Below are 12322 nucleotides of genomic sequence, written 5' to 3'. Positions count from 1 at the left end.
TTCTCCAACAGCAAGTGACACATACACAAACATGCTACAGATCCTCCCTCTCTCACACTCAACACATCCCCATAAGCGGTTTCTCCTACAGACTAGGGAAGTGATGGATCACTACTTTAATTTCATTTTTTTTCCCCCAACAGTCAGGAGGCTTTCAGCTCTGATCACAAAAGTTAGGTAGATGTCACTGTTACCACAGCACAGATGGCACTGTAATCTTAAAGACTTCAAAGTATGTCACAAGTGGCCACGCTCTGAAGAGCAGCGGTGACAGAGTGGAACCTTGCTGGTCTCCAAGTGAGAGCAGACCATCTGGGGAGCTGGGGAGTGACACAATGCCACTGTGAATCCGTTCAGAAAAAAAAAAAAAACTGGGGTTGCTGAATAACCCTTTTATTTCTGCCAGATCATGCCACAGACTTGTCAGCAATATTTTGTGGTCTCCTTTAGAAACAGGCCCAATGTATTTTGGCAGGTCAACAGAAAAGATGCCTCAATGAAACTTTGTATCTTGGTTCTGCAACCTGTAAGAAGGCTCAAAAACCAGTATTTCTCCCCACAGAAAAAGTTACATGGCCTTTTGTGTCCCTCTTGTAATGCTTCTCTGAGAAGTGTTAATTGCTTAGGGCAGCAAGTTATGGAAATCAGGTTGAAAGATGATCAGTCTTTTTACAAGTGGAATGGTGGTGCTAGTAGTGGACCTGGTAATGGACAAAAGTGCTTTGGAATGGACATGGAATACAACGCTAACTGTGGAGGAGCTCTCTCTCGAATTAAAATTGCACAACGTACTATTTCAGAATTTTAAAACAATAGATAAATACAGCACATAATGAAGACCATATGAGGCAGCATCTTACGTCTTCATCATCCAGAGAAAAAACAATGGGATGAGAAATATTTCTATGTAAAAGATATTATGTCTTTTACACCAAAACGTTCCTTATAGAGTCAATATTTTGTAAGGCTGGAAGCAACAGGCATGATAATCTAGCGTGGCCTTTGCATAACACAAGGCACTGAATTCCCCAGACATTCCTGTTTGTTATCATTGTTTTATACTGGGTTTGAGATAAGTATCACCTACAACACATGTTCAAGTAATAAACATTTTCCATAGCAAAAACTGCATATGCAAATAATATTCCTACCTGAGTCAATGATTGTGCATCGTGTAGCGTATTTTCCATGGTGCATTATTGCACAAACACAGTGTTATCAAGATAGTAATACAACTAAATAGGTTGATAAGTTAATATGTTTTAAATCTTTCAAACGTATCTATGTAGAACTGTGTGTAAATACATCACTCGCTAGATGGAGAAGGCTATCCTTTTAAAAATGCATACTAAATTAAATAGTTACAATTAATAATGTTTGCACACACAAGGCTGTGCTGCATTACCCTGAAGAAGCAAGGCCAAAATCCTACTTAGCTGCTTAATCCCCCTGAGATTTCTCTGTTTCAGGGGTCCATCTTGTACAGAAGAAACAACACAGCTCATTTGCGATTTTGGCCCTTTGTGACTGCACAGGTGCGAGTGACTGCATTTTCTGGAGTTCAAGGACTTACAAATCAATCTTTCACTCTGATCTCTAAAATTAAGTATTAAAATTGCAGATGAATGAGTCCAAGGATGCTATAAAAGCAATTAGCTATATGATAAATTATAGTTGTCTCATAAACTCATCACTAATAACCCTGGGTTAAGAGAAAACTTGTCGTATAGGACAGTTGTTCCATAATTGCCAACAAAAGGGTTTCTTACACCTTCCTCCAAAACACCTGGTTTTGGCTACCTATAGCATATCAGAGCAGATGAACCATGGGTTTGATCCATGATCTTGATCTTATCTTCCTATCTCTATCGAATACCAATCAATGCTTAATGGTAAGGCTAATTGAACCTGAAAGAAAGAGAAGCTCAGTAATATATATTTGTAACTGTTACTGTTTCTATTTAAAGTGACCTCCAATGTCACACATGTAATGATACCCATTTAGCAAAGGGCATTCAAAGAAGAAAACAGCAATAACACAAGCATGTGGTTGTATGAAGTAAATGCCCGTGAGTCAAACTTCTTGCAATTGCACTGAGAGCCCTCGTTTTGGAAGACCAACAACACTGATTCTTAATTTTTCCTGGGAGACTTGAGTAGAGTTCAGCAGAGAAGGATGCAGTGCCAGGAAAAGGTACTGGGGGAAAGGATAGAATTTTGGAGATGTGCAAAAGAGTCCATTACAATGATTACCTTTAACAGGAACAGGACTGATAGACTCTCAGTTAATGGGGCTAACATATTACATCTAGCATTAGGAACAAATGCCGAGCTATGGAGTTTGGACGTGCAGTAACTGATGCACCTACACTGTCTCTTGTGATGCACTTGTATCCAAGATCTACAGAGGTCTCTTCAGTGCTCCACAAGTGCAATATTCTTTCCGCCCATATTACAACAAATTGCACATCCAGGGTTGCTTCCAGTATAGTGAGCCAGCGAATTACTGTGTAGAAGGCCTGTGGTTTGGATAAGAGTTGAGGGAGGGCTTTAGAGACAGTTTCTAGATGAAAGAGTGTTTGTTGGGACTTCAGATTTTTCTGGATTAAGTGAACTCTTACTTGATAAAAGTGAGGAGTTGTCATTTCCACGGACCAGTGGTCTAGGAAGGGGATGTGAGAAGCACATTACAACCACATGAAGCTGCATCTTGTTTCTGGGAACTCTGAATTTGTGTCTTTAAGAGGCTGCTGGAGTCTCTTAAATGTGCTCCACATCTCAACTGGGTCTCAGAGATTTTCTAATCTGGACAAAAACACCTGAGGTCAAGGGCTGATTGTCTGTCTTTTTCACTGAGATAAATAGAGCTTAATTAAATATTAATTAAGTAATTTAAATAAATTAAATATGTTCATAATCAAATCAAGTTTCTAATGAAGACTGAATTTCAAAATACTAGTAACAATGCACCAAAATGTGGTGGTTAGTAGAAGGGCCAGCAATCTCAGGAACAAAGTCCAGTTTTAAAAATGCTACAAATCAGAGATGGAACATAAAATTGCCTGCCTAAACTTTGCAAAAAACAAACAAAAAAAAAAAACCAAAAAAAGGGCAAATCTCACTCAAGTTGGTGTGCAAAAGGCATGACTTTCAGAAACTGATTGTTATTTGAACAATTTCCTAGCCTATCTGACAAGACCCTCTCAAAGGCCTAGAGAAGCCTGGGACACTTCCAGAATTTGAGACCCCTCGCCAAAATTGAAATTAAAAAGCAATGACATGTGAAAACAAAATAAGGCATCAAACAAGAGTGAGACATAATCTGAATATTTTATTTAACAAATGCTTTTCTAGACTTTTTCTGTGCAAATAACTGAGGGTTGTGCATAAATACAAGCTGTGAAACTTAACTAATGCCAACAATTAAAAAAGTGTCTAAATCTGAGGCTCCCTTTGAGCTCAAGCTTGAGGTCCACACCTGATGGCCTTCTTCCCCTACCCCACAAACCCCAATAGTCCCTGTATCTGATAAATGTTTCCAGGAAGACATTAGCAGATTATTAAACGTCAGTGTTGGATGCATCTGCTGTGTGAAATCAATAGCTAAATACAACTCTCTCCCACACAGTTTTTACACACATCTGGGTCTTCTGGAACAGGTGGAAGTGTGGTTCCTGGAAAGTCAATGTTATTCAAGCACCTGAGTTGTGTATAAATGAATTATGGCTGACAACCCTCTAAATTTCACCAGAAATCTCCTGGAATTTGGCTTTATCTCCCAGAGGCCACTGAAACCACACTGGGAGATTACAGGCCACTAAAGTCCAGCTGCGCATGAGGGCTAAGGCCTCTCCCTGCCAGTCCTGACTCCACACCACTCCTAGAAACATCTGACATATCCCTGCAGTCCATGGCAGAAGAGGATGGCTGAAGTTTTCCATGCATTGCCCCCAACCCAAGCACTGACTCTGCAGCTCTAGTTGGCCAGGAGCTAAAGCCACTGCACACTGTGTGAACAGCACATGTAGGTGAGGGCAGCGTATGGATCAAGCCCCTACATCTACCTAGAGCAAGGAGGACATGCTGGCTGCATCCAGGAGTGGCGCAGGGCAGGGTGGGAACTTGCCTTAGCTCTGCTGTACCACTGACCAGGAGCCACCAAGGTAAGTGCCATTCAGCCACAGCTTGCACCCAATACCCTTTTCTGCACCCCAGTCTTGTGCCCCAGCCCTGAGGCCCCTACTGGAGCAAGCATCCCGCATCACCTCCTACATCTGCTGCCCTAGCCCTAAGCCCCGCCTCCCCGGCACCAGCCTCCCACAGCTTTCACCTAATACTTCCTCCTGTGCCCAGAGCCTGCACCTGCTGCTGCACCATAACCCTGTGCTCCAGGCTGGTGAAAGTACGTAAGGGTGGGGAGAGTGAATGAAGGAAGGAGAGGAGATGGAGTGAGCAGGGAGGTCCTCAGAGAAGGGCTGGGGCAGGGGCAGAGCCTTGGGTAAGTGCAGAGCAGAGGTGGTTGGATTGGTGAGATTAGACAATTGGCAACTCTAAAATGAATACTTATGCAGGTATGTACAGTATTTTTAGCTATTGTGACCAAACTGCCTTGCCAAATATTGCAAAAATCTAGTATATACTTAACAGCTACAGGAAAAAGTGTTGAACACCAACACTGCCAAATGTCACCATATATATCTCCTGTTATAAACGTGAAAGAAAAATGTGGTAATCCCAGGTACCACTGTGATAACTGTAGATAAATGCCAGCATTTTAATGGTGACTGTTGTATGTTATGATTGGATCACAATAATAATTGAACTCCTATGTAAAAACGTATGGCAGTAATACTCTTTAGCTATGTCTACACTAGCACCCCCCTTTCGACAAGGGGATACGAATGACACTTTGGGATATGCTAATGAGGCACTGCAATGAATATGCAGTGCCTCATTAGCATAATGGTGGCCACATCACTTTGAAAGTGCTGCTTTCAATTGCACGCGGTTCATCTACATGGGGTCCTTTTTGAAAGGACCCCGCAGATGTCGAAATCCCTTTATTCCTATAACCAAACAGGAATAAGGGGATTTCAAAGTGTGTGGGGTCCTTTTCGTGCGTGTAAACAAGCCATGCACGATCGAAAGCGGCACTTTCAAAGTGCCACAGCTGCCATTATACTAATGAGGCATTGCGTATTCATTGCAGTGCCTCATTAGCATATCTCAAAGTTTCTCATTAGCATCCCCTTTCAAAAGGAAAGTGCTAATGTAGACACGGTCCTTATGTGGCAATTACATAAATTAAAAATGCTGTCCTTCAATGATTTTCACCATCATCTTGTTTCTAGTTGTCAGAAAGAAGGTAGTTAGAACTTGATTTTATATGATCACAAGAGTACACTCAACTTCCAATGATTTCTATGGGAGCTGAAGGTTCTCAGGACATATTTGAGGTGCTTACCACCTTACAGGTTTTAATTTTAATTGTTTGCAAACCACACGTCAACAAAAAGTAAATATAAAACAAACATAGGTGCAAATATGGATGACCGAAAATGCAGGTCATAATGAATACAAAGGGAAGGACTTCTTGCTGAACATAACTGCTAATGTAACCTATTTTGGGAAAATTTCCACTAGACATTTCTGTTAAAAATTGTATTTTATATGAAAGTATTTTATTTAATATGACACAACCCCATCCCAAACATTCTACTTTGATTTGCTTTTTTAAACATTCATTTTTTCAACTTATCAGACCACCATCATTTCTGTAGTCCATTAATTTGAGGATAAGGAAAAGTAATCATATGTTTGCTCTATATATACCCCTAACTCTGAGTGTGTATATCCATATTTTATACACACACACACACACACACACACACACACACCACTCCTAACTCTGAGGAAACAAAGTAACAATAATAATACCATTTTGAGGATATTCATGGTTTTGAAAAGTTCTGCCAAGTGCTTCTCCTAGGGCACCTAGGAATTAAGATACTGTCATTACCGGATTATGTATAGCCATACACAGTTAAGGAAATTTTGCACATTGCTAACTAGATAGCATCCAGGAGGCAGACCAAGAAAAAGAAATGGGCTGGGTAGAAAGTGATGTTGCTAATTTAGTAGGGGAGACTTTTCTCTATAGGTCAATATTCTAGCATGCTGGTGACATATAAAAGAGGCTTAGGGACAGTTGTATTCCCACAGCTCTTTCTAGAAAAGTAGCGTGGATGTTGAGAACTGGAGTCTTGGTGGGCATGAACACCCCCATAATAAGGCTCCACTCACAAATATGCAAACCTCTGATTTTAGAACAGAATTCTGTTTATCTCACTGTTAAGCAGACAAATATAGTCATGGTACAAAACCAGTCATTGAGGCATTATTCAATGCCTATTAATGTGTTATGTGCTTTGACTCTACCTCCCTCAAATACAAAAAGTTTGTCTGTGCTCCTGAAAGGAGTCAGGTCAAGTTTCAGTCTGAGTGATTACATTTTGCCTATTTTACCACTCCTTGCAGTTTGAACTAAATAAGTTTTTGTTTGCTGTCAGCTTTAAACTATTGCATGAGTTTTTGGTTGTTGACCAAAGCTGAAACCAAAAAGTTTTGCCTACATTCACAATGTTATGCAAATTTCTCACGTCATTCTGTTTATTAAGACAGGTTATTTCCGAACTATGTTAAAAGGCCAATTTAGGAGTATAAGCTCTTATTGATCTCTTCCCACTGGAAGCCTGTAGGTATTTATTGTTTGGTGTATGAGTCTCATTTATGTCATTCCCTGGAGTTTTATAAGTTCCGGAATTGTCATCAGGTTGGACGGGAGCAAGACAGATATCTCTATGATTTCCCCCTTGTGATACAGCAGATCAATCCAGGTACCAACCTATTGCCACCATTTAAGTGTCTATATTATTCCTGACTATAGAGTTTGCTGTTACAATGAAAATAAAATGGATATGAAGAAAAATAATATGTATTATCAAGGGAAGAACCTTGCCAATGTATACTGAGTATTTTTGAAGAACAGATGCAATTGAGAGCAATACAGAAATCACTAAAACGCCTAAGTCCAAATGCCTTGGAAACTTGCCCATTTCTTTTCATATACAGTACATTCAATTTACAATGTCTTTCAGAGGAACACTGGCTGGGCATTCACTTAAGCATCTGGTGTTAAATCAGCCCCTATATGATGTCTAATCTATTCTGTTGGCCTTAATTAAATAATTGTGAACATTCTGTAAACTCCCGTTCAAAAAGCACTGATTGTTTGAATGTGATTTGTCCATTCCCTTCTGAATATCTCCTTGCCAAACTCTTTTGATTATTATGTAATACATATTCAGTTTTTAGTTATAAAAGGCAATAATTTGAAAGAAATTGAAATGCCTATATCAACATTATATAAATGATCTTGTCAGCTCTGTTGATTAATGTGGTTATAAATGTTTTCAGCATTAGCAACACAGTATGTTTGTATAACATTTCTGTATAACATTTCCAAGGATGGTAGGAAAGAAAGCCTTTCCAATAGCCTCATCTCCAACTCATTTATTTATTATTCCTGCATTCTTTTCTTTTCCCCATATTGACGCCTTTTAGTGCTCACACTGATCTTGCTGTAGAAAAGTTGTTTTTAAAAAACAAACCAAACTGCCAAATGAAATTTCACTACTAGATCGCCCGTTGCTTATTTTTCTAGTCCTTAAGCTGATTTGGTCCAGAGATGTAAGAGCCACCTTCTTGGCAGAGTAGAGAGTTTACTGGCCAAGGAATAAGTAAGTATCAGAAGCAATTGATTCTGTGGTTTGTCCTTTACAACGTATAATCATACTCAGTAGCAAACCCAAGCATGTCTGTAGCTCACTCCTTGTGGAAAGGTAATTAAGTACAAACCTGTTCACTTTTAGAAAGAGTTGCAAGATATACCTGCTTGCCTATACCCTCTACATTGACTTAGTCACCATATGCAAACTGAAAAATAAAGCCATAAGCCTACAGTGAGTTCTATGATTGGTCTTGCTCACGGAACTCTTGAATGTTCAGATGTCAGCTTTGGAAGGTACACAGATTCAAGAGTGATGAATGAAGGATAAGTGATAATCAAGGGTGACACTATAGTCATTCAAATCATTCATATAAACAGGATTCAATGAGAAAGAATGAAGTCAAAACAGAGCAGTCAAAATGGAGGTCTGGATACTTACTGTCCAAATAGCTAAAACTGTGTTGTACTTAACATATGTATTACTCATTTGCAGACCGCTAAGCAAGAACAATCACAAGTACATATATTATTTTGCATATTTACCAGGCTCAGAAGGCAAACCACGAACTACAGTGCTTCTTCTTAGGCTTCCAAGTTGTCATTGCAATAAAATTCCCTTATGTCTGACTGGCAAAGATGCAGGCTGCATCTATACTATGAGTTAAAACTGAATTTATTAAAATTGATTTATTAAAGCTGGGTTTTATCCATGCAGTTTTGAGCCTCCTCACCTTTCCACATGCTCCCCACAAAATCAACTTATTGCTGCCACACACCAGTTGCTTAAATCGAGTGCGGGAGCACTGTATTGTGGGAAACTATCCCACAGTTCCCTGAGCCCTGTAGAATTCCGGCTATTTACACTGGTGCAGCATGGGAAAAAAATGCCCTGCAAGTAGATGTGGGTATCTGATTATATCTTCCCACATTTTATTCCCCTCTTTCCCCTACCATGTTAAACAAACATCCCTTTTCCCAGACGGGGGTCTGGCTCGCCTTTAAAAGAGATGTGCTTTTTATAATTGAGGGCAGGGGAAGGGTGCTAAACCTGTCCCAACCGACAAGTTTTTGAAAACGAGATGCAAAAACACTGGATCTTTGCAGGCTTGGATCTGGATTTAGACCTCCTGTTAAAGAAGACCCTTAAAAGAAGAATATGTTTAAGTTCAATGAATCATTGAAACAGTTATGGCTTGGCATGGCTAAAAGATCCCTGGCTACAGCCAGCCCTGAAAACCATGTCCACTGAGAAACATTTCCCCAGACAGCTAAAAGACCCCAGACTACAGCCAGGTTTGGATCTGCCAAAAAAGACCCTCAGAACACAAATATTTCTGGTTGCAAGCCTTACTTCAAGAACTGTAGTAACTGTATATCTACTACATTGCCTCCACTGAAACAGTTATGGCTTGGGGCGGCTAAAGACTCCCGGCTACAGCCAGCACCCGAAAATCATGACTGCCAAGGGAGACATCCCCTGGGCAGCTGAAAGACCACAGACTACTGCGAGCACCAAAAAATCATGACCTTCACCGCAGGCAAGCTGACTGGCACCTTGCACAGCATGTCATTTTATTGGTTTGGGGTCAAGACACGTGATGCTGCTGGGTGCAGGAAAGCTCTAGACAGTGTGATTTGGGTGAGAACTTATTCATATATATTAATTATTAACTAAGGATCATACAGTATCTGAGCCAAGCCTGTAATCATTATCGACTAATAAGCACATGATTACATGGGAAAGAATCTCTATGTTAAAAAGCACACTGAGAAAATATACTATGTAGTGATTTGAACTTTTCTCCTTTCCCAGGATATATTAAATTTATAATATTGTTCTTACTGTTGAATTGTGGGTTCCTAATTTTATAGCAATATTTGATATAAACTCCAGTTTAGCAATTGTGTTATGATATGGCTTACAATCTCTGACACACATCTATTGTCTTATAGCTTTTCCATAGCTAGTAAGAGAAAGAAAAAAAAAACATTTTGAGACCCGTCACTAGCCCTGTTTTTTTAGTCTGCTCACAATGACAGATTTAAATAAATCAGGAATCAAAGATTTTATGAATACGACAAAACACCTTCAATAGGCCTTGGTCAGTGTCCTATACAGAACATAATTTATTGTCTTGTGACAGTTTCAATAATAGTGATGGGAAACACAAGGGACAGAATGTTAGAAAAATTGCACCTCAAATGGGGAGAAAGTGTTTTATGTTACCTCCTGGTTAGCAGCAGCTAGTTCTTCTTCCAGTGCAGAGACTCTTTCTAAAGAAACCCTCAGTCGTTCCCTTACCTAGAAGAAAAACCAAAATATGTGCAGTAACGTGATTTCTATCAGTTTTTTAAGGTTTATATAATCTACCATAAACATTGCAGTAGAATCTCTGCAGGTCTGTTTGCAGGTATGTGTACTGTGTCCTCATCACTCATGAAAGAGACATTAACTAAAAGGGTCTTTAAACCTGTTTCTGAGGAGAGTGAATTCACATGTGTGAGCATTAGGTTCCATCCTTTAAAACCTAATACTGCTATTACACAATTTACTTTTAAATCTATGAAATGTACAGTAAATGCAACCCTTCTAAAAATACATAAGGCACTAAAAGTAAGATATTTTGGAATAGTTCCAGGGAAAAGATATGGCAAATAGCTCCTGAAAATACAGGAGAAAATACATTGTGTGATGAATAACTACTAACAATTTACCAAACTCCTTGAAAAAGTTATTTGTACACTGTTTGTAACTGACCAGGTTAGTCCTTCTTAGTGAAGTCATTCACTTTATTTTATCTTTGTGAAAAACATTAATAAGAATCTACAACATATGTTTCCTATACACAAAAATATACCACTTTATTTATAATTGATGGGAGTTTATTATATACGGGAAAAGACATTACCTTGTATTCTTTGGGTTCCCCCATTAATAAAGTCTATTGTGCACAAAAAAGGTCACAGTGTAAAAGATGTTAATGTGGGCTTTTTCTATACAACTGAAGGCATATACACGTGTGTTTGTTTGAATATTTACTCCATGTCCATAGCTAATGATGAAAGAAATTTTAATCATTTAAGAACTTGGGGAAAAATAATTCTCTATTTACCTCCTGCTGTGCTTAAGTGCAAAAATGGAAGTTTGCAAATATTTATAATACAAACCTATAAGAACAGCATTCATAAGAACTAATACATAGCTAACAGTTAAAACAGTACATATTTGTACATGATTGAAGTTATGTGCAACTCTGTGCTGCAATGTGTTCACTTCTTAAGTCTTGTTTTTATTGAAATCAAATATTGAAATTAAATCAAGACAGCTAACACACACAAAACAACAGTATCAAAGAAAGTTACATAAAATGTAAATGTGCATTAAATAACACAAAACTTTGTAGCAGTTTACTCTAATTTAGATGAATAAAATATCACATAAGACTAGTGCATATTAAACTAATTGTTGCTTGCAAAACACTATTTTTTGTTAATATGCATAAAATGTATGAGCATATTGCTTTAGTAAAAAGCAAAACCAAGTTTAACTGCAGTAAGAGCATGCTATATATGTTCACATTATTTATTAAAATGATCTAAAACATCTACTGTAGTAATTTCTAAGCATTTATTCATATTCATGGTAAACTTGCATAGGACTGCCACTCACAAAATTACAAGCACATACACTTCACAGGTATAAACACTCGTTGGTATGCTTTAACAAAATTCTAACAGTTCCAGATGGAGTTTGAATGATATAGAAAAGGAATATACAAAACCCACGTGTGTCACATACACACCTAAAGGCTGGAATCTGAAAATTTTCCTCCTCAGTTTTGTACAGTGCAATAATATAGGACTGAATTATGGAATTGTGGAGCAAGTTAATACGGAACTGTGGGGCATAATACAGCCCAAAGAGCCAAGTATGTTGCTGCATGCCAGGCTGACTAACCTGAGGGATAGTAGGCCCTGGGTTCAATGGATGAAGGAGGGGATGTACACAATTTATGAGAGCACAACCACTCTGGAAAAGTGAATTTGCATGAATAAGCTACGTACTGAACTACTCTATTCACCATCCTAGTTTCTCAGCCTAGAGCATAAGGCAAGGAAGATAGGGCTGTCAGTTTGAGATGACTGATTAAACTGGATAGATAGATAGATAGATAATCTCCTAAGTGTATAAGGCCAGTCCCATGTTTTTTTCTGACCCACTTCAGAATCTTAAGGTTGCTGACCCAGTTTGGTCTTCCAACTTCAGCACCCATTACATCAAATCCTAGTCATTCTTTCCATACTTGCCTGTTAAACTGCACAGGAAGAATCCCACGCCCCCTACAATTGTGATGTTACAATCAGTCCCGTGTGGGACTATCAATATAGGTCAGCCGATTAGTCAGTGAGCAGTCTGTGGCTCTAACAGTGAGAAGAGGGGGAGCTTGAGGCAGTCATGAAAACATTATATGGATCCCTTGAATTGAGAGAAACTTTCCCTTCCAAGATGCAATCTAGTCTCTGATGCAGCTA

The 12322-nt window shown here is 38.9% G+C and overlaps 1 protein-coding gene across 3 annotated transcripts in view; it reads right to left on the bottom strand.

The window, feature by feature from the left end:
• The window catches only part of PPFIA2 (PTPRF interacting protein alpha 2), a 607969-nt gene that overhangs the window by 211081 nt on the left and 384566 nt on the right, over positions 1-12322 (bottom strand). For 2 of the 3 annotated variants that reach the window (XM_074984006.1, XM_074984008.1), the window contains one exon: positions 10017-10091. The exons of the other annotated variant lie outside the window; for it this stretch is intronic. In XM_074984006.1, coding sequence (XP_074840107.1) covers positions 10017-10091 — 75 coding nt within the window. The remainder of the gene's footprint in view (positions 1-10016; positions 10092-12322) is intronic. 3 annotated transcript variants of the gene reach the window in all.

The sequence above is a fragment of the Carettochelys insculpta genome, chromosome 1, assembly GCF_033958435.1.
Source record: "Carettochelys insculpta isolate YL-2023 chromosome 1, ASM3395843v1, whole genome shotgun sequence".
Lineage (NCBI taxonomy): Eukaryota > Metazoa > Chordata > Testudines > Carettochelyidae > Carettochelys > Carettochelys insculpta.
This window is presented reverse-complemented; position numbering and strand designations above follow the sequence as displayed.